The sequence below is a fragment of the Narcine bancroftii genome, chromosome 1, assembly GCF_036971445.1.
Source record: "Narcine bancroftii isolate sNarBan1 chromosome 1, sNarBan1.hap1, whole genome shotgun sequence".
In the NCBI taxonomy this organism is placed as follows: domain Eukaryota; kingdom Metazoa; phylum Chordata; class Chondrichthyes; order Torpediniformes; family Narcinidae; genus Narcine; species Narcine bancroftii.
In genome coordinates this window covers 402,165,280-402,187,961 of record NC_091469.1, presented here as the reverse complement: position 1 = coordinate 402,187,961, position 22,682 = coordinate 402,165,280, and the positions used below count along the sequence as shown (strand labels likewise).

Genomic DNA, 22,682 nt, shown 5'->3' with positions numbered 1-22,682 from the left:
ATTCAATTTATAATTTTTCTTTATAGGTGGTACCTGCTCTGCTGCAGCAAGTAAGAATAACACATTGTAGAACATGTTTGACAATTAGCTCACTATTATTTTCATTGTCACCTCCTATCACCAACCAAAGACTCTTTAGGTGCTTTGATTAATGATGCAAGGCACTGTCTCCTCCTTAGGAACAGGGTGACACGATGTACATACCCCTTGTCTGTTAGCAGGAAGTCCAAGAATGCAGTAGAGGCTGCCTCATTAACTAATAAATGGTTATGGGGGGAAAGGCAGGCGGGTGAAGCTGGGTCCACAGCCAGATCATCCATGATCTTATTGAATGGCAGAGAAGGTTCGATCAGCCAGATGACCTGCACCTGCTCTCATTTCTTATGCTCTTATATAAATTCACTATTTTCAGTAATGGACCACCTTGTGGGAGAAGGTGCATATGATGTTTGTGAATGTGGACACGTGGCCTAGCACCCACAGCAGAAGAGCTGGTTGTTGATGAAAGCTGTGGAATGTGAAATTGATGGCTTTCTGCCAGCTCTGTGAGACGTACCGTGAACGATATGAAATGAAGTGCCAGTTCTGTTTGCCAAAGTTTTGGAGAGTGTCATTTCTGCCCCTATTTCCTTTAATTTTATACTCTGGTCAGTACCTCCAGTACATCCAATTCTGGTCCTTGTACTTAAATCTCTCCATGGTCCAATCCCTTTGGCTTTATTACCTCTTAGGCCTTCCAATCCAGCTTGATGCCTCCATGGAATTAACTCATTTGCTCGTCCTTTCATTTGCTCCCACTCTGTCACTCCTCTCTAAACAATACCTGTCTCCATGGAAGATTCCAAAACTATTAAAACTATTCAAATGTTGAGCAAATAAATATTTTCAGAAATGCCCAAAAAACAATGAAAACATTTGAATAATGTTTTAAAACTTTAAGAATGCAAAGAATAAACATTATCTCTGTGATTTACCTTCGATTCATATCAATTGAGATACTTTCCTTGTGCCTGGTTAGATTCACTAATGTAAATGCTAAGGAATTATTACATAAGCTGTGTGATAGTACAGATTCTATCACCAATGTGTATATGTACATATGTACAGATGGTAGTGTAGGGTGACTGTGATTGGCTGAGAGTGTAGCCACACCTACTGGCAGGTCTTAAAGGATTGCTCCTAGCCAGACCAGGTCATTCTGGACTAGTTGACCTACTTGTGATATGCTCCAGTCTTTTAGTTAATAAAAGCCTCGGTTTGGATCAACAAGTCTTTGGTTCTTTCGACGCACATTACAAGCTGACAAATCATTCCCAGTGGCATCCATGTTTGCACACATAAACATGATATTTAGGTTGGGTGATCAGAAATGCTGGCATTTCCTTGTAAAAACTGGGCCATTAAATTTTAAAGAAACTCCCGGAACTCTGTATGAAGCAAACTACACAAAAGCCTCATCATATTTACCTCTTTCCTCTTCATGCATCAATTTACTTTTGTCATATTTGCTTCAATTTGTCCATTACACTCTCTCCGAAATTGTTTGATTTTGCTTCTGCACTAAAATTTGCATATGATAATACACTGATAACAATCTAAATTTATTTGATGAACAGAAACTTTAGAGGCTTAATGCAATAGATACTAAAATAATACAAAGGAACAGCATGGATGAATTTTGTGGATTTCAAATTTTAAAGTCAGTATCATTTATCTGTATAATAAACAAACAGATAAAATGAAATTCAGTTATTAACTTAAATCCAACATGAATAGAATTGAGCCAGGTCATTTTTCTGAAGTTTTGAAATGAATGTTCAACTTTTTTATTGGTAGATGTTTATCTCTATGCCAACATTCCAAGTACACCTAACATAGATTTTTGCTCACATGGAATAGAATTCAAAATAAGTGCAAGATTGTAGATGAATGAGGAAGCACCTTTTTTTCCTAACTCCAACTCCCTATTAATAATTTGGAGAAAGTATCATTCCAAAAGATATCAAGATAAGGTAGCAAAGTTCAAATGAATAGGTTTAAATTATACTCCAGCAAAACGTCACAAGGTTGCCATGGGAACTACTTTTTTTTAATGAGGAGATTGCCTATTCACCTTGCATAAATAGATGGTTAACTTCATAAACTTTGCACTTCGCTCCAGTTACAAATAAGACAGGAAATCCGAATAAGGTTTGCAGTGGCATCTCTGTTTAGTTTGTTTTGCCGATTTGCAGAACATTCAAAATTACAATTACAGTCTTAAAAAAAACAATGCTTCCAATATTTATTTCTGCAATTATCTTCCTGTTTGCTTTGACATCCAATCCAGCCACAGCAATTAAAAAAAGGCCACCACAGACACTGTCAAGAGGTAAGTGATATTTATGTAATTCATTTTGAAAGAAATAAAGAATTATTTTTCCTGTGGTTCTTCAAAGTTAAAAGAACTGTGCATTGACCATGACCACAAAAATAATGTGTAATTCCAGTTAGGGCAGCATGGTTGGCATAGCAGTAAGTGCAATGCTGTTACAGCAGCAGCGATCGGCACCGGTTCGAATCCCACGAGTTTGTAAGCTCTCCCCATGCCTGCGTGGGTTTCTTTCAGTTGCTCTGGTTTCCTCCCACCCTTCAAAACATACCGGGGGCTGTGGGTCAGTTGGGTGTAATTGGGTGGCATGGGCTCATGGGCCAAAAGGGCTTGTGACCATGCTCTATGTCTAAATGTAAAAATTATAAAGAAGATACTATTTTGCATGATTGAAAATCAAAACCTTAATCCGGTGGTTCTCAACCTTTTTTTTTCCACTTGTATACCTCCTTAAGTAATCCCTTACTAACCTCAAAATGCCAATGCCAGAGGTGCTCTATGTTTAGTAAGGGATTACTTAAAGCAGTAGGTTTAGAACCACTGCCTTTATCTAATTCCTTCTCAGGGACTCCTGGCCACAGTTAGAGGCAATTCAGTAGCGCGTAACCAATGAGAATGGGAAACAAGACTTGACATTTGACAGTTAGGATTAAGTTAGTTGCACGCTCAGGTATCTTGCGGCAGTGGCGAGGGAAAGGCATTTTTTTAGGTAGTGCTCAATTTTGTCACGGAGCAATCTTGAAAATAGCGAGTGAGCACAATTCCAAAATAAAAAGACTATCTTCAAAAATATGCTTCCCCTGGACATTTTCGTAAACCAGTTCATCACTGCTCTTTTATAGATTTATTTCTATAAATTTCAATAAATTTTCAGTTTTATTTTCAGCTGTGCCTTTGTATAAATCCTCACTGCTGTACCACAGCCCTTTCATGCTTCATAAACAAAGGACAGAATTTGTTGTCAAAATATTTGGGGGGTTATGTTTGCCTTCCTCACTTGAATGGAGTGAAGTTGCCGCAGTCACACATTGGGTAGCAACCATAATGACACGGCCATCCACCAATTGGAGGAACAGTACATCAAATTTTGTCTCAGCAGTCTTCATCCAGACAGCATCAATACTGACTCCTTTAATCTTCTCCCTCCCCATTCTCTCCCTTTCCCTCATCCCTCTGCTCCCTTATTTCAGCTCCCCATCTCCTTCCCTTTCCTCCTTCTATCAGAGATCAACATTTCTTAGCCCTCTCCCACTCTCATTCCTCAGCTTTTTTTCTATTTTCCCCTCCTACATGCATCCACCTATTAATTTTTAAGCATTAGCCTGTGTTCTTCATCTTTCTTCTCCCCCCACCCCCCCCCCCTCCACTTTTTATTGGAAATCCTGAATGAGGGTTCAGACCCAAAGTGTGGACTGCCTTTTATGACTATGGATGCTGTGAGATCTGCTGAGTTTCTCCAGAAATGTTATGCACTAGCCAACAACATTGACATGACATTTTAAGTTCTCCCTCATGGGTATAAGTGTCAATCACTCTGACTGTGAAATTAAGCATTATGTGTTGATACTTATTTTGTTTCTTCCAACTACTTTTGAAACAAATCTTGCATTGTAATTTGTCCCTTTGGAACAGAAGAGCTGAACGGGAAACTTTACTGACATAATTAATTCATTGGAGGCCTGGTCAGAATATATTGCAATTTTCCTGGGCAAAGAGCAGGCAATTTAAAGTAATTTCTTGAAGAGTTAATTAGAGGGGTAAAACAAATGGATATTTTTCACCCAAAGGAGGCTGAAGACTGAGAACTTACTGCCTGAAAAGATGGTGGAAGCAGACGTTTTCATCATGTAAAGATAATACTTGATTGTGTGTTTAAGCTGATGGCTACTACACATATCCCACAGTTTCTATAATTCTTCTATGCAAATGAGCAATTAATGTTTTCATATGATGTCCAATTCTAGTTAACAGAAACAGTTTAATCTGAATATTAAAAACTAACAGTAAATGATAATAAAACACCAGATACTTGAAATATGGGGGCGGGGGGGGGGGTGGGATTCCCCAGAAAATTGTGGTAATCTCAAATCAGCATCCATGGAGGAGAAAAACTGATAGGCCAGAAACACTAGTTGGTTTCTTTCTTAAGATGCTGCCTGATCTGTTGAGTTTTCCAGCATTTTCTGTTTTTGTGTTTCATCCTAACATTGTTATGTGTATTATTGTTTTAGGCTGGGGCGACGATTTAACATGGGTTCAGACCTATGAAGAGGGGCTATTTAAATCAAAGAAAAGGTAACAAATTCCACTATTTAGCAACAATGAAAAATATTTATGTTTTCAGAACTAATTAGAATTGCTTTTATATAGAATAAAACTTTGGAAGAAAATTGAAACTACTCAGGGTTAATGTTTGGAAGCTTCATAGAAAAGCTGTATCCGTTTGAGACAGCAATAGTGTTTAAAGTCCGAGGATGACTGGATATATTGCAACCAGGTCATTTTGTGCTAAATGCTTTCCACCCTAGAACTGTGACTACTTGATTAGCTCTCTCCAAAATGCTGTTTGGCTACCACAACAAAACATTTATGAGAAGACCAGAAGGGATGCTGCATTTGCATCATCACATATATTTCTGTGTGGTAAATTTACTGTGATTTGGTATTTTCTGCTTCTTAACTGTAATTCCCCCAAGATTCAGCCTTGTTTCCTTCAATAGAACCTTATGACCTATTCACAGTCAGTGGTCTTTAGCAGAGAAACAAGCCATTTAACCTACTGAGTCCCCATGGTTTACACGTATTCCATTCTATTCATCCCGCCATAAATTCCCATCAACTGTCCCAGACTCGACCACTCACATCAATGCTTGTGCAATTTTTAGTGGCCAATTAACCTAGAAACCCACAATTTTGAAATGTGGGAGAGACACGAACACCCAGAAGAAATCCATGCAGCTAGCTTTAGTGGCCAATTTACCTAGAAACCCACAATTTTGAAATGTGGGAGAGACACGAACACGCAGAAGAAACCCATGCAGCTAGCTTTAGTGGCCAATTTACCTAGCAACCCCAATTTTGAAATGTGGGAGAGACACGAACATCCAGAAGAAACCCATGCAGCTAGCTAGAGGACATGCAAACTCCAGACAGGCAACACCTCAGTTAGGATTGAATGTCAGTCACTGAAACAGTGAGATAGCAACTTTATTAGCTGTGTCACTATTCCTGATGGCATCCCAATAACATTACTGTCCTTAATGGCTACCAGATGAAAATCAGGATGAGCAAGGAAACTCCAGATCTGTAGCGATGAGACAAGCCCACTCTTTTAGAGATAAAATTATTTAATATCCATCTCCGGAGCTTCTTCTGATTTGAAGACTATTCTGATGAGGTGACCCAGTAAAAGATTCAACTCAAAAGAACCTAAGGAAAGGAGATGGTAAAATGATGCAGCCTCTGGAAGGAGGAGTTTTTGACAGTGAATGCCAACTCCCATTTCTGAGATCTATCCAACTCCAGGCCAAGTTACTAACAATAGCACAAAGGTTCTAGTCCATCAATCAATCAGCTGGGAGAGAACGCCATAATTCAAAAGTCCATTGCTGTTCTAAGCTGAGTGCTCCCAGATCCTTGCAGTTTACTGCTTTGGATTCTTCTCAACCTATATATTAAAAAAAACCTGACTATCACTGGCAAAGGCATGTTTCTCTGTTGGGGGTAGTGGTCATTTAGACTAAACCTTCCAATAAATTATTCTCCCTAATTTACTGCTTTTTTTTAACCATTGTTCTGCACCCAATGCCCAGCATACATCTGACAGGACAAGGATCCAACTTAGCAAAAAACCTGTACACAGCAGAGGGAGAAAGGGGAAGGAATGTCTAGAAAACAGGTTCCGCAGCAGACACATGAACCAGGCTTTATCCATGATGGATATTTCTGATTCCTATTTTGATTTATACATTATTTGCTATTTCAGCAACAAGCCGTTAATGATCATCCATCACTTGGAAGAATGTAAATACTGTAAAGGTAAATGTTGTGGTCCTGTGAAATTCTTACATCTTATTCTTAGTCATTTCATTTTATCTTCTGCACAATCAACATTGCTTGGTTGCTGAGCATTTGCATGTAACACTTTAAATGAGCTTTATAGATGTTGGTCATTATGAACCCCATGTCTGATATAAAAGGTTGCCCTGAATTTAATTAAGAGTGAAGGGAAACTCTGCCAAATGAGCATGCTTTCATTGTTGTTTTTTATTTAAACAAAACCTATAAAATAACAATTTGAATCCCCATTTATTGTCATAGAGTTATACGGCACAAGAAAACCCCATTCAGCCCATCTCATCAATGCCAACCGACCTGGCAATCAGATCTAGACCCATTTAGCCAATATCCCTCTTAACCATTCCTGTCCATGTGCCTGTCCAAATGTCTTATACCCACTTCTACAATTTCCTATGGAAACTCATTCCACATCCCCACAACACTGTGTGAAAAAGTTACCCCTCAAGTCCCCTTTCAAAAATTTCCAACTCATTTTTAATCTATGCCCACTAATTTTAGGCTCTCTTACACTGGTGAGTAAACTGTTACCTTACCTATGCCCTCTATAATTTTGTATACCTCAATAAGGACAACTCTCAGTCACCTACACTCCAGATTTAAAAAAAAACAGTCTATCTAATCTCTCCTTGTAAGTAATTACTCCAGTCCATGTAACATTCTTATGAATCTTTTCTGTACTCTTTCCAGCACAGAGAGCCTTCTGTTAGCTGGGTAGTCAGAACTGCACACAGTGCTCTAAATGTAGTCTCACTGATGATTTGTACAAGAGTATAATGAATTCTGAGCTCCTTTTCTCAATCCTCATACTCTCTCTTTCTCTCTCTCTCTCTCTTTCTCTCTCATAATTCATTGACTTCAGAAAGCCACAAGGGCTTTCCTCTTTACTATAAATAAGCAAAACTATATAATTATTGTTCTTCTTCAGCACTGAAAGAAGCTTTTGCTGCAAGTAGAGAAATCCAGGAGATGGCTGACAAAGATTTCATCATGTTAAATCTTATGGTAAGCATTAATCTGGCTTTATTTACATTAAAAATGATCATATGCTTACATTTACAGTTGTGTTTGTTCAAAGAGAGAGAAAACATTGTAAAATCATTTTAAAAGCTATTTTCTGCTGAATAATATCATAGTTTCAAAATCTGAGAGAATGCAAGTGGATAGTTTCAAAATTCAACCCTGCATCAAAAGCTTGCATTTTTTTTTAAATGTAAGACTGTAAATCTGATTAAAAAGTTAACATTATTACTAAACTCAAATGGGTCTTTTTAATCATATTTAATTCCAAAGTAGGCTGTAAGCTTTTTCATCTCTCAGTTTGATTAATGGTGTTGCATTTAGCCGGTTGAGTTGCAATCTGGTGAAACAGATTGAATGCATGTAATAGAAGATGAAATAATCCATGAAATTAAGAAAAGTGAGTGGACCGTTCCATGTGATGCTATTGTAGAAAGGAAGTGGAACAAGGACAGAAGCATGATTTAATGAAGAGCCACTCCAAAATTTTCCTATTTTATTGTCGGTGCTATTGATTTTAAGCTCACATAATTGAGAATAAATTATGAGGGATTACGTAAGAAGCATCTTTGTGAAAAACAGAATTAAAAGAGGAATCTGTCTCTCTAATCTACATCCTTCTGTATAAAAATTGTATTAATGTCTTAGTTCTCCCAGCATTAATATTGTTCAGAAAGTTATGAGTTCAACAATAGATACATGAGTTTTAGTTCTCAGTTCGTAATGATTTCATTGCACATGTTCAGTTCTTCATTTCTTTTTGTTTTGTAAGCATGAAACCAATGACAAGAACCTTGCGCCAGATGGTAAATATGTGCCCCGGATTATTTTTATAGGTAAGCATTTGAAACTTTTGTAGAATCATCATTTAATGCTAAGAATTCTGCTGCATCAAAGTTTATAAAGATAATTTCCAAATGTGAGTTTATTATGTATTATTTTTTTAATTCATTGCATAATGAAACAGAGTGAGTTAGACCTTGTAAAATGGCATACTATTTCTAAGAATTAGCTAAAACAGCAGTGCTTCAATGCTGGCTTGAAGTAGTGTTTCCGTCCAAAACGTCAACTGTCCATTTTCCTCCATGGATGCTGGCTGACCCATTGAGTTTTTTCCCCCTTTAAATTCCAACATCTGCAGTCACTTTTCTCTCCACTTTAGTGTTGCAATTTTTCTTATTGGCTGCAGGGGAAGTGATTCAAGATGGATCATCTGTGAATAAGACTTTTATCTCTATGCCTGTAGTTCAAGACATAGATCAAGACAATTCCAGAAATGTGACCAGCTACACCATTTAGTACTTAGGGAGTTACTCTGTTGAAGATGGCATCATCTGAATGAAATGTTAAAATCAAATTGAATTTTTCTAATTTTAGGTAACCTCACCTCTATCTGATTCCTCTGTTTCCATCTCTTCTTTACCTTCTCTGTTCTTACTTTTCTCTCTTCTTCCCTTCCCTTTTCCACTGGTCTACCTTCTGTCTAATAGTCTATCACCTCTTCCCATTGCTCAGCCTTTTCCCTCCCTATTTTCTCTACCCTCTCCTACTTCAGTCTCCACAAAGAGTCCTGTCCCAAAATGTTAACTATTTCTCTCCATGGATGCTGCCTGACCCTTTGAGTTGCTCTAGCTTTTCATTGTTTGCTCAAGATTCCATTACCTGCAGGTTTTGTGTTTCTCTTCTGAGTTAGTTGTGCACTGCTCTCTTGATGTGGCTGGTCTATAGGTATAGCCGTTACAACACAGAGTAATTCCAACCCATTGTAACTTCAAAGATTTGTAATTTTGATTATATAATTTAGAGAAACTGCATGGTAACAGGCTCTTCGAGCCCATGAGCTGCACCGCCCAAATAGATCCATGTGACCACTTAACCTACTAACCCCATGCGCCTTTGGAATGTGGGAGGAAACCCAAGTACCTGGACAAAACCCACATGGACACAGGAGAACGTACAAACTCGGTATAGATAGTGACAGATTAGAACCCAGGTCACGGGCGCTGCAATTGTATTGCACTAGCCGCTACACTGTATGGTTTACCAATGTAATGTTTCAACATGTTGAATCTGGCATAAAGTGGAAACACTAAATTCCCTGTCTTTAATTTTACCAAGTTAAAGAACAAGAAATCAAGGTCTGGGGACATATAATTTATTGTGTGCTTTCTCCAATTGTATTTCATATAACAACATGCCTTCTTAATATCTGTAGCCTTAATCAGTTGTCCAGTTGAATTTCATATAGAACATAGAACACTACAACATAGTACAGCCCTTCGGCCTTCATGACAACCCATACATTCCTTAAAAAAAAGTACTAAACCCTCCCTACCTCATGAGCCTCTATTTTTCTTCCATCTATGTGTCTGTCTAAGAGTATTTTAAATACCCCTAATGTTTCAGCCTCCACCACCATCCCTGGCAAGGCATTCCAGGCACCTACAACTGATATCTCCCCTAAACTTCCCTTCCTTCACTTTACACATATGTTCTCAGGTGTTTTTTTTTATTCTTGCCCTGGGATAAAGACACTATCTATGTCTCTCAGAATTTTGTAGACTTCTATTAAGTCTCCTCTCAAAGAGAAAATCCCAGTCCTGGTAACCTTACCTCATAAGACTTATTTTCCTATCCAGACAACATCCTGGTAAATCTCCTCTGCATCCTCCCTATAGCTTCCACATCCTTCCTGTAATGAGGTGACCAGAACTGAACATAATGCTCTAAGTGCATCTCACTAGAAATCTGTAGAGTTAAAAATTGACCTCTTGACTCTTTAACTTAAACCCCCTATTAATGAAGCCCAACATCCCATAGGCCTTCTTAATTATCATATCAACCTATGTGGTGACCTTGAGAGATGTATGGATTTGGACATCAAGGTCCCTCTGTTCATCCACACACTTAAGTATCCATCTATTAACCCTATACTTAGCTTTCTGGTTTGACCTTCCAAAAGTCATCATTTTACACTTACCAGATTGAGCTCCATCTGCTACTTTTCTGCCCAACTCATCTTCAGCACCAACCACAATTCCTCCAAACTTAATATCATCTGCAAACTTACTGACCCATCCTTCTGCCTATTTGTCTAGGTCATTTATAAAATTTACAAAGAGCAGGGGTTCCAGAACCGATCCCTACAAAACTCCACTAGTCATTGACCTTTAGGCAGAATACTCTCCATCCACTACTATACTCTGCTTTCTACATGCAACCCAATTTTTATCCACACAGCCAAAGTTCCATGGATTCTATGCCTCGTGACATTCTGAACAAGTCTCTCATGGGGAACCTTGTAAAATGCCTTACTAAAATCCATGTAAACCGCATCTATTGCCCTACGCTCATCAATTTCTTTTCTTACCTCCTCAAAAAACTCAATTAGGCTCATGAAAAATGACCTTCCCATAACAAAACCATACAGACTATCCTTTAAATAGACTGTACGTCTCCATATGCTAATAGATCCCATCCATAAGAATACTCTCCAATAGTTTACACAACACTAACATAAGACTCGCTGGTCTATAATTCCTAGAATTTTCCCTATTACTTTTTTTAAACAAGGGGACCACATTTGTCATTCTCCAATCCTCAGCACCTCCCCAATGGCCAAAGAGGACTCAGAGATCATAGCTACTGCCCCAGTTACCTCTTCCCTCACTTCTCACAGCAACCTTGGGTGTATCACATCCAGCTCTGGGGACTTATCAATCTTGTTTTTATGAAGATACAACACTTCTCTTCCTTAATCTCAATATCATCCAGTACACAAGCCTGTCTATTCCAACCTCACCCTGATCAAGGTCCTTTTCTCTGTGAATATTGAAGCAAAGTATTCATTTTGGACCTCCCCAACCTACTCCTCCTCTAGCTATATGTTGCCTCCTTTATCCTTAATGAACCCACCTTCATTCTCATCCTAATTCTCTTCACATATGCATAGAACCCTTTGGGATTCTCCTTAATCCTACATGCCAAGACCTGCTCATGCCCCCTTTGAACTCTCTTAAGTCCTTTCTTATGTTCCTTCCTGGCACCATGTTCTTCTCTTGATCCCTGCTTCCTAAACCTGATGAGTGCTTCTTTCTTCCTCTTGACTAAACTCATCACCTGTTTCATCAGCCATAGTTCCCTTTTCCTACCATCTTTTCCCTGTCCCAGTGAGACAAACCTATCCTGAACCCAACACAAGTGGTCCCTAAATTTCCTCCACATTAGTTCTAACTTTTAACCCTTGAACATCTGTTTCCAATTTACTCTTTCTAGTCCCTGCCTCAACCCATCGCAATTATTCTTTCCCTAATTAAACACTTGCACATTTTGTCTGCATTTATTCTTATCAATAGCTATGCTAAAGTTCAGGGAGTTGTGATCATTCTCACAAAACTGCTCCCCTACTGAGAGGTCCACTGCCTGACCATGTTAATTACCCACTATTAGATCCAATATGGCCTCTCCTCTCATCGGCTGGTCCATATACTTCTTCTTGGACACACCAGACAAATTTAGCCCCATCTATTCCTCTTGCAGTCAAGAAATGCCAATCATTATTAAGGAAGTTGAAGTCTCCCATAACAAAAACCCTGTATTTCCTGCACCATTCCAAATTCTGCCTGCTTATCTTCTCCTTGGTGATCCGAGGGCGATTTGAGGGCCTATAGACTACTCCCAGCACAGAGATAGCTTCCTTCCTATTTCTGACTTCCATCCACACTGACTCAGTGGACACTCCCTCTGCTACATCCTCTCTTTCTGGAGCTATAATACTATCCCTGACCAGTAATGCTACTCCCACCACCCCCTCACATCTTCTTCCTTTCAAAGCACCTTAACCCCAGTACCTGCATTAGCCAATCCTGCCCTTCCTCCAACCAAGTCTCTGGAACAGCCACAACATCGGAGTTCATCTTTCTTCCTAATACTCCCAGCATTGAAACAGATACATTTAAAACCCTCTAACCTTTTATGTTTTGTCTCCTGTCTGACCTTGCTCACAAGCTCAGAACACATTGCATCATGCCAAATTTGACCTGCTGCCTTATTCTCTGCACTCACATTCTGGTTCTCACCCCCCTGCCAAACTAGTTTAAATCCTCAAGCAAATCTATGCTCCAGGATATTGGTCCATTTCTAGTTCAAATGCAGCCCATCCTTTTGTACAGGTCAGACCTTCTCCAGAAGAGACCATAATGATACATAAATCTGAACCCTTGACCCCTGCACCATCTCTTCAACCATGCATTCATCTGCCACAACTTCCTATTCCTACCCACTCTGGTGCATAGCACAAGCAGCAATCCCAAGATTACCACCCTTGGTGCTCTGTTTTTTAACTTTTTCCTAACTCATAATATTCTCTCTTCATGACCTCATTCCCTCTCCAATCTGTCACTGGTCCCCTCGTGGACCAGAATGCTGCGAACTCGATCAGAGATGTCCCTGACCCTGGCACCTGGGAGGTTACATACCATCATGAAGCCTTGATCTTGTTCACAGAGCCCCTTATCAATTTGCCTAACAAAACCCCAATCACCATAGCTCTCCTCTTCTCCTACCTTCACTTCTGATCCGAAGGGCCAGACTCTGTGCCAGAGATGTTCCCTCTACAACTTGTCCCTGATAGATCATCCCCTCCAACAGTATCCAAAACAGTACACTTATTATTGAGGGGAACAGCCACAGGGGTACTCTGCATGGCCTGCCTATTCCCCTTCTCTCTCCTAATAGTCACCCAACTACCTCCCTCCTAACCTTTGGGGAGTGACTGTCTCCCTGAATTTCCTGTCTATTACTGTCTGTCTATTACTAACATTAACAGGCAGGAAGATGTCTAATTATTGATTAAACTTATCTAAATTAGACAAATGCATTGATTACGTGCTAGTTTTTGCATTTCAATGCAGCCCCCTTCAAATTCAGAACTAACAAGCTTGCTGATGTCTGATCTCAACCCAAAATGTCTCCAATTCTTTTTCTCCACAGATTCTACTCAAACCACTCAGTGTTCCCAGCAGTTTGTTTTTTTGCTTCAGATCAATGAGTTAATTGCATTTCATTTTGTTTTCCATAGATCCTTCCTTGACTGTAAGAGCAGATATTGGAGGGAGGTATTCAAACCGGCTCTATACATATGAACCTCAAGATATTAACATCTGTAAGTCTAAAGCACCTTGGTTGGAATTTCAGAAATTATTGAAATCTGTGATCCAGATTCAAAAGGTTTTGGAAATTCATTGAGCTACTTTTTTTCAATAATTTGTCTGCTGTAAGTTATATGCCATTTTTTTGCAATATTCAGCAAAAAAAATGTTTTGTATAGTTACAGAGTTTGTGAATCTAAGTCCATGTTTTACAGAAAGAGAAAGATTTGTAAGACAATAGTGTTATTGTTTGAATATTTATCAGTTTCTACCAAAATTAATGATTCTGACTAAGCATGTCAGTAAAAGCGATTGGAATTCATCAATAAAAATGATGGATGTTCAGCCTATATATTTTCTATAATAACAAAATGGAGATTGTTGAGAGAAATTTATAACATGCATACAATAGTATGGCCTGAAGTAAATATTTCCTTTGTGAGTAATACATATTTACTTTTTAAGAGAATGTTGCTAATTGGTCAATAATCATTGAAGAATCTGCAAACCTTAGCCAAAAATAAAATTATTGGGAATTCTTCAAATTTATTCTCCAAAATCAGCAGCACGATTAAACGAGCTCAGAGTAGATTAATACTACAAAATAAACAAATTGCAAAAAGAAGTCCATGATAATTCAGGATTTTATCATTTTGGACTAAATATTGAGATGTGCACGATCAAACAGATTCCAGATTCCAAAAGCTGCAGAGATCATTTTGTTGAGCACCCCTGCAATAGCGGGATCTCGCAGTAGCCAACCATTTCACTTTCACACATCACTCCCATACTGGCGTGTCTGTCCATGGTTTCATACACTGCCAAACCAGGGCCATACACAAATTGGAGGAACAACACCTAATATTCCATCTGAGCGTCCATCCACATCGACGCCTCTTGTTTTCATTAGGCCCATTCCCTCTCTCTCTCTTTTACCTTATCTCTCTGTTTCCTTTCCGAAAGGTTCCCAACCCCATTCCCTCTCCATTCTACCCCTTCCCCTATCACTTTCCAGCTCTTTGCTCTTCTGCCCTTCCACTCATATGACATATGTTTGTGGGCCTATACTCCTCTATCTGCTCCTCCCACCCACCCCCACCATTTTTGATTATATCTTGACAAAAGACTCAAACCCAAAATGTTCGTTATTTATCTTTGCTACATAAGGAATGCTGTGTGACCTGCTGAGTTTCTCCAGCACTTTTGTGTATTTGTGTTTTATCAAAAAGCACAGAGGAGCTGGAGGAACTCAGCAGGTCTCGCAGCCTCCAAAGGAGGCAAAGATACAACTGATGTTTTGGACCTGACCTTTTCATCAAGGTGGGGGAGGAGGAGGGGGAGGGCGGGAATGGTTTGGCTCTGTGAAAGGAGTCGTTTTATTTCAATTGGAAGGTGCCCAGATGGAAAATGAAGTGTTGTTCCTTTAATTTGTGGGTTGCCTCATATTGACAGTGTATGATTTTTATTTAACTGCAGGCTTTCATATTTCACACCTTTTTTTAATTTTTAAATTAAATTTAGACATATAGCAAGGTAACAGGCCATTTTGGCCCACGAGTCCGTGCTGTCCAATTTACACCCAATTAAATACACCTCAGTATGTTTAGAACAGTGGAAGGAAACCAGAGCCCTTGGGGGAAACCCACACAGACACAGGGAGAAGGTACAAACTCCTTACAGACAGTGCGAGATTTGAACCCCAGTCCCAATCGCTGGAGCTATAAAAGCATTGTGCTAACTGCTACACCAACCGTGCTGCCAAGAAGAATCTTGTTCAACAAAACTCCAGCATCTGCAGATTTTGTTTTTACTGTGGTCAAACTGTTGAAAAGTGCAATAGTCACGGCACATTAAGTTTGTTCTTTTGTACGATTCTTTCAGTTTCTGGCAATTATATCCATAGAACTTAGTTGATAATTTCATTCACGTTATTTTTCATTTTACAGTGATTCAGAACATGAAGAAGGCAAAGCGTTTGCTAGCATCTGAGCTATAACAAAGAAGAACAACACTACCTGTACTTGTATTACCCCGAGGGAGGCTAGCCAGAATTTTATTTCTTGATGTGAACAACTTCATTTGAGTTACTAATCTCAAAGCCAATATGCAAGAAATATATAAACTGTACACAATGCCTTAATATGAAAGTTTTGATTTAAAAGGTGCTCAATTGCATGATGGATTAATAAATAAACATTTGAATGATCATAATTGGAGCACTTTGGCTTTTTTCATGTCAAAAAATGGTAATATAAAATAAATTTTCCCCAAAGGAAGATGGAACAACATTTTATTTCTTCACCTACATATCCTCCATTACCTGCACATCTGCCCTGGCCCCCTCTGTCCCATGTGCAACAAGGACAGGATTCCCCTTGGCCACACCTACCACCCCACAGTCTCTTCATTCAACATATCATCCTTTGCCATTTCTGCCACCTATTACATGAACCTACCACTAGACACATCTTCCCCTCTTCTCCCCTCTCTGCCTTCCTCATGGAACTTCTCCCTCCATGACTCCCTCATTCTCTCCTCCCTTCCCAAATCCCTCTATGCAGAAATCCACAGGAGCTGCACAATGACCCTAACCGTGGGGGGAACAAAATATAAAAACTTCAAACTGCTGGAGATGCCGCACTTCTGCACACCCATCATATTGGGGCCGGATTTCCAATGCCAGCATAGGGTGTGTTGATGCAGTTTGATGGCCCCCACCCCCCACCCCCTTACTGTCAGTAATAACCAATTTTGGGAGGCCCCTCCCCCAAAGAGTCCCAATCACTCACCTAAACACTGGGCTGGGGTCCCAACCTGCAGATTGGCCACCATCCAGCTCCCTCTGCCTCTACTGTTCCAAAACCTCACCCCGGACTGCAAACCTGTGGTCATGAAGAGCAGGTGATACAGCCCCGAGGACAGGGAATTCATTAAGATGGAGGTGGAGCAGCTGCTGGGGGAGGGCATAATAGAACTGAGTAGCAGTCCCTGAGGGCGGAAGTAGTGGTGGTGAAGAGTGGGGAGAAGTACTGGATGGTGATAGACTACAGTCAGACCATCAACTGGTTCACCTTACTGGGTGCCTACCCTGTGCCCTGCATATGGTGAATAAGATTGTCAAGTATATTCTTCTCTACCATAGATCTCAAATTGGCATACCACCAAATCCTGATTCACCATAACGACTGTCCGTACATGTTGTTTGAGGCCAATGGTCGACTCAATCTTTTCCTACAGGTCCCATTTGGCCTCACAAATTGGGTGTCAGTATTTCAAAGGGTAATGGACCACATGGTGGATGACAATGAACTAAAGGTTATGTATCTATATATGGGCAATGTCACCATCTGCGGTCATGACCAGAAGGAACATGACGAGAACCTGCAGAGGTTCCTGGCCACCACTACAATAAGAAAATATGCATGTTTAGCACCAAGCAGCTGGTAATCCTGGTGGAGCATGGTGTCATCGCCCCTGACCCCAAGTGCATGGGATCCCTTCCGGAATTACCTGTCACAGAACCCCAAGGATTTAAAAATGTGCTTGGGGCTCTTCTTGTATTATGCCCAATGGAACACCAACTATGCAGACCCAACCGCTAGTGAAAACTATGACCTTTCCCCCGTTGGCGGAGGTCTATCAGGCTTTCAAGGGCATCAAGGACGAGATTGTAAAGATGAGGATGCACACCATTAATGAATCCATCCCATTCCAAGTGGAAAGTGATGCCTCCAACTTTGCTCTGGCTGCCACACTGAACCAAGCAAGCAGGCCAGTGGCATTTTTTCCTGCATTCTCTATGGCCCCAAATGCAGGCACTCTGCCATGAGAAGGAAGCACAGGCTATAGTGGAGGCCATGTGCCATTGGAGCCACTACTTGGCCAGTAGACCATTCACCCTGCTGACAGACCAGAGAGCTGTTGCTTTTATGCTTACCAATAAGGTGGAGATTTGAGCTGTCCACCTACAATTATGAGATCTTGTACTGGCCAGGCAAGCTCAATGAGCCACCCGATGCCCTATCCAGGGGAACCTGAGCCAGGGTGCAAGTTGATTGCCTTCAGGCCCTCCATGATAGCCTCTGCCACCTGGGGTCACAAGGCTCTACCATTTTGTGAGGGCCCGTAACCTCCTCTACTCAGTGAAGGAAGTCAGGGAGCTGACTCCCAATTGCCCAGTCTGTGCGGAGTGCAAGCCACAATTTTACAGACCGGAGAGAACCCAACTCATCAAGGGCTCTCACTCCTTTGAACGTCTCAGCATGGACTTCAAGATGCCCCTCCCATCCACAAATCAGAACATCTACTTCCAGAGCATCGTGGACGAGTACTCATGTTTCCCATTCGCCATCCCCTGCCATGACATGACCATATCCACTGTCATTAAAGTACTCTGCACAGTATTCATTCTGTTCGGGTACCCCAGTTATGTTCATAGCGACTGGGGATCCACCTTCATGAGTGAGGAGTTGCGACAATACTTCTTTTCCAGGTACTTAGCTACGAGCAGAACCACCAGCTACAACACCCACAGGAAAGGGCAGGTGGAGAGGGAGAATGGTATGATCTGGAAGGCAGTCCTTTTGGCCCTCAAGTCAAAAGAGATGCCCGTAACCCAGTGGCAAGAGGTCCTTGAACCTATGAACTGAATGAATTACAAGACTTGTGCCAATGGACATTGCCCCGTATCGCCCCGCCAGACTTCATTCAAAAGAAAAGGAGGGATGAATGTGGTGGAACATGGTACTGTGGGCATGTCCTCACTGGACTGGGCAGGCTGGATCGCCTTCTGTGCCTGTAGCTCTTCCCCATAAGATCCCCTAATAAAGGCTGAGAGCCCTAGTCTCCTCCCTCATACCTGCCTTGGACATGAGCCAGCAGCATGTAGAGGCATGTCTGGGTTTTCTGATTAATAAAGCCTTTGACTGCTTGCTTTGAATCTTTGTGTGGTCATTGAGGCAACTCGCACTATTCTTGGGTACTGGGATGATTGATGCCTTTTTAAAGCAGGTGGGAACTTAGGACTGCCGCAATGAGAGGTTGAAAATGTCCGTGAACACTCCGGCTAGATGGTTGGAGCAAATTTTCAGTCCCTTGCCAGGTACGTCGTCAGGGCGTGACACCTCGTGAGGGTTCACCCTCTTGAATGCTGTTCTGACATCACCCTCAGAGACAAATATCACAGGGTCTTCAACCTTTTCACAGATTCTAGTAGGTAGAATTTGGTTCTTATTCTCAAACCGAACATAGAGTGTTCAGCTCATCGGGTAGTGAAGCATCACAGCCATCTATATTTTTCGCCCTTGCTTTGCAGACTATAATGGCCTGCACTCCCTGCCATAGCTTGCATGTATCTGTCTCTGTCACTAGCTTCCTCTGGAATAGCCACTTTGCTTCAGAGATGGCCTTCTACAGGTCGTACAAGGACTTTTTGTAAAGATCCCAATCCTTGGCCTTAAATGCCCTTCTTCTCACCCTCAGCAGGTTGCAAATTCTCTGATTCATCCAGGGCTTACAGTTGGGGAACATCCTGTATTTGAACGTGGGCACATACTCATCCACGCAGGTCTTGATGAAATTGGTGGCACTTGTTGCACATTCATTGACTATATTCCAGGCCACCGATTCATACCAGTCTTGCAAACATTCGTCCTCCTCCCTCGGCCATACTTTAACCACCTTCACCATTGGTGCAAAGGTCTTCAGTCTCCGGTTGAATGCTGGGAGTAGAAATACAGCCAGGTAATCGGACTCGCCGAAATGCGGTTGTGGTATGGCTCGGTACGAGTTCTTCATGGTGGTGTAGCAACTAATGGGACTGCAAAGCACTCACTGGTCATAAAAAAAAGAACAAAGCTAGAGATGTTGATGAAAGATCCTCTGTGACCATGGCTGAAAATTTGCTCTTGTCCTGCAGTAAACTTGCTAGCTGTATGACAAAAACTTTGTTGACATGACCCTTGATAAATTGGTGCTATTTCCATTTTATGTATCCGGCATCTTTTCCCTCACTCATTTTAATATGTGGACACAAATCATTTGGAAAAGTAATTATTTTATATCTCTCATTTCATTGTTATTATCAGCGTGTTTATCATGCCTAAGCATCATTAAGTATATTCCTATTTTGAATTTTTTTCAAGGGTGTGTTTGTGTTCTTTTAATCACTTGCTGTCCTGTATCCAATCGCTATAATCTGCTGCACCAAAGTGCTTCCAGAAAATGGATCTTTTCCATCAATAAAATGGTTAAAATCAAGAGATTTATGATTGATGGATCTTTGGCATTTTGTCAAAATTCACTGAATGGCAATAAGATTCTGAAAATTGGCCATCTCAGTCTTTATATGCAAAGCAAATGATTTCAGACTGTGAGTGTTTTCTACAACACTATTCACTTTTTTGTAAAGCATAATAGCACAGAACATATTCTAAAATCTTTCAATAAGAAAATGAGAAAAAGATTTAACGTTACAGGTTGAGGACTCTTCATCAGAACAAGAGAAGAGAGATAATAAGTAAGTTTTGAATAGTAAATTGGGTCTATTGTACAAAGGCAATATCACTGATTGGGTGAGGTCTGGGTTGCCAAGGAACTAAATTGTTGAAATTAAGACAGAAGGAAGCAGCACTGATGTTGTCATTCCTGTGCCAAAATAGCTGTTGGGGGTGTGTGGTTGGTAATACTGAAAGACTGTTCCATGTATCCCATAGAAAGTTAGGCACAGCTTGGATGAGTTCCAATGGCTAGATGTTTAATGGGAAGAAAGAGACAAGTGCTAAAGAAAACTTGTTTACTATTGGAACTTGTTCAGTCAGGTAAATGGGTGGGTACTAAAAGGCAACTTCTTGATCCTTGGTTCAAGGTGTCAATCAGACCATCTCAATGCAGGATTGTGTGTTTCCATAGGACCAGGGAACTCAAAACTAAGCAGCAGAAGGTATCAGAAATGTCATCCATGCAATTGCGAAGGGGCAGGACCAAGGGAGAATAGAAGGCTGCAAGAAATAAGTGGGCAAAAGCAGGCTGAAATAACAAGTTTGCTTGGCAGCCATGCTTGTGGGTCTTTGACAAGAAGTATGAGTGAACTATGTGGGGTTGCAGAGTGACTGTCTGTAAAACAATGGGCTAATGCACCATAGTGGGATCATATACTTGAGGTAGTTATGTGCCTGAGTGCTGTCATTTGGCCTCAGTTCACCAGACCACAATAGCATCATGGTTGCCAGCAGGTTTGATGAAAATATGAGGATTAGTTCTTTGTGTGCAGAGTGCTGAAAGTTAAGGTGGTTGGTGTCCCATTAGCAATGTTTTCTGTCAGAGGAGTTAGGAGGCCAAAGGAATAGTTCCAGGTTGAACTGGAAATTCAGAAAATGGGTGAAGACTCCTGGTCAAAGAGACAAAGGTGTGGAAGAAGTGTTCACTCTCATGTTGAACTCTGAAATCATGATAATCAAACAGAGGGGGGAAAAAGCTTCTGCTGAGAATTAATGGTTTCAGATCAGCGAGGACTTTATTAGGATGGTGAAAAAGAAGTCAGGAATTTGGATGGAAAAGAGATGGGGTAAGCGGAAGGTGGAGAAAACAAATAGGAAGTCAAGACATATAGGATCTTTTGATCTTTCACTTCTAAAAGGAAGTAAGAAAGTCATCTACACCAAATGTAGTGAAAAACAAAGTTGATATTGCTGCCAGGAGGCATCAAAAGGAGACATTCACCAACCTGTGGCATAAAGTGGACTGAATTGTTTGAAGATATCTGGAATCCTGAATGGGTCTGAGTTTTGAGGAGTGAAGTCCACATCAGATGAGATGGGATTGAGGACCTTGGGTGAGAAAAGACATGTAGCTGAGAAAGTGCGTTTTAAGAAAAAGTGTTTTACGGTACATCAAAGGAGAATTTCTTCCAGGTTCAGATTTCTGGCAGAAAAATGATAACGAATTAAACAGTAAATTAAAATACAAAAATTATAGTTGGTGTAAATCTGAAATTAAAACTGAAAATGCAAAAAGCACTCGAGAGGTTAGGCAATATCCATGAAAAAGGAAGTGGGGTTAATACTTCAGGTTGAAAGTCCTTCAACAGATTGACATAAGTGAACAAATAAGTTGCAGGGAGGCTGGGGAGGAACAGAGAGGACTAAAAGAACACCTTTGATGAAGAGTGGCTTTGGTTGATATGGTGATAAGCTGTACATATCATCCAGTCAAAAAATTAATTGGGGAAATAAGATAAAAATAAAACATTGCATGAAAAAGTATGGAAAGCAGGGATGTGGGATGTGTCCAGCAGCTAATGAAGCTGAGCCAAACTCATAGCCAGGACGGCTAAAAGTGAAAATGACCAGTCCTGACACATATAGGAGCAGGAACAGTGGTGAGATAGTATTGGAGTACTGTGTGCATTCTTGGTGATCTGGATCTAGGAAAGATATCAGTCAGCTGGAAAGGGTGCAGAAGGATTCATGAGAGGCATGGCATGGTGAATGCAGTGGCTAGCATGATGTTATTACTGTACTGGGGACCCAGGTTCAAATCCAGCGCTGTCTGCAAGAAGTTTGCTTGTTCTCCCCATGTCTGCCTGGGTTTCGTCCTATCCTACAAAAACGTACAGGGTTTGTAGGTTGATTGGTGTATTTGGGTGGCACAGGCTTGTTGGCCAGAAGGGTCTGTGACCATGCTGTGCAACTAGAAAAAAATTAGTAGTCGGACTGGCAGGCTTGAATTGCAAGGAGCAACTGGATGGTTTGGGACATTTCTCCCTGCAACATAGGAGATGAAGGCCGTTGTAATGGATCTGTGTTAATGTTAATCCCTAGTTTAATGTTAAAACTATATTTTATCTTGATATTGTTTAATAAGTTAGTTTTGGATGGTTACAGGGGCACAAAGACAACACATTAACATTTTAAACACACGTGGTTCTTTGAGATGGAAGACAGAAGTCAGTTTGAAAGACAGAATGGCTGCTTCTAGAGTTGAAACCAAGAGATGAAAAGATTTATGATGATTTTGAGAGACTGAAAACAATAGGTGTTATCTCAGAAGCACCTGTGTAAGCGCAC

The 22,682-nt window shown here is 40.6% G+C and overlaps 1 protein-coding gene across 1 annotated transcript; it reads left to right on the top strand.

The window, feature by feature from the left end:
* Window positions 1-2,232: 2,232 nt before the first annotated feature.
* Window positions 2,233-15,792, top strand: LOC138753183 (anterior gradient protein 3-like). Its single transcript, XM_069915823.1, has 7 exons — window positions 2,233-2,371; window positions 4,603-4,666; window positions 6,357-6,409; window positions 7,377-7,453; window positions 8,241-8,304; window positions 13,548-13,631; window positions 15,564-15,792. Exons 1-7 carry the CDS (start codon window positions 2,272-2,274, stop codon window positions 15,611-15,613), a joined length of 492 nt encoding a protein of 163 aa, XP_069771924.1. The 5' UTR covers window positions 2,233-2,271; the 3' UTR covers window positions 15,614-15,792.
* The last annotated feature ends 6,890 nt before the right edge of the window (window positions 15,793-22,682 follow it).

Coding starts and splice junctions, on each gene's coding strand:
- LOC138753183 (XM_069915823.1), top strand. CDS start 2,272: ATGCTTCCAATATTTATTTCTGCAATTATCTTCCTGTTTGCTTTGACA. Junction 6,410..7,376: donor AGAATGTAAATACTGTAAAG/GTAAATGTTGTG, acceptor GTTCTTCTTCAG/CACTGAAAGAAGCTTTTGCT. Junction 13,632..15,563: donor ACCTCAAGATATTAACATCT/GTAAGTCTAAAG, acceptor TTCATTTTACAG/TGATTCAGAACATGAAGAAG.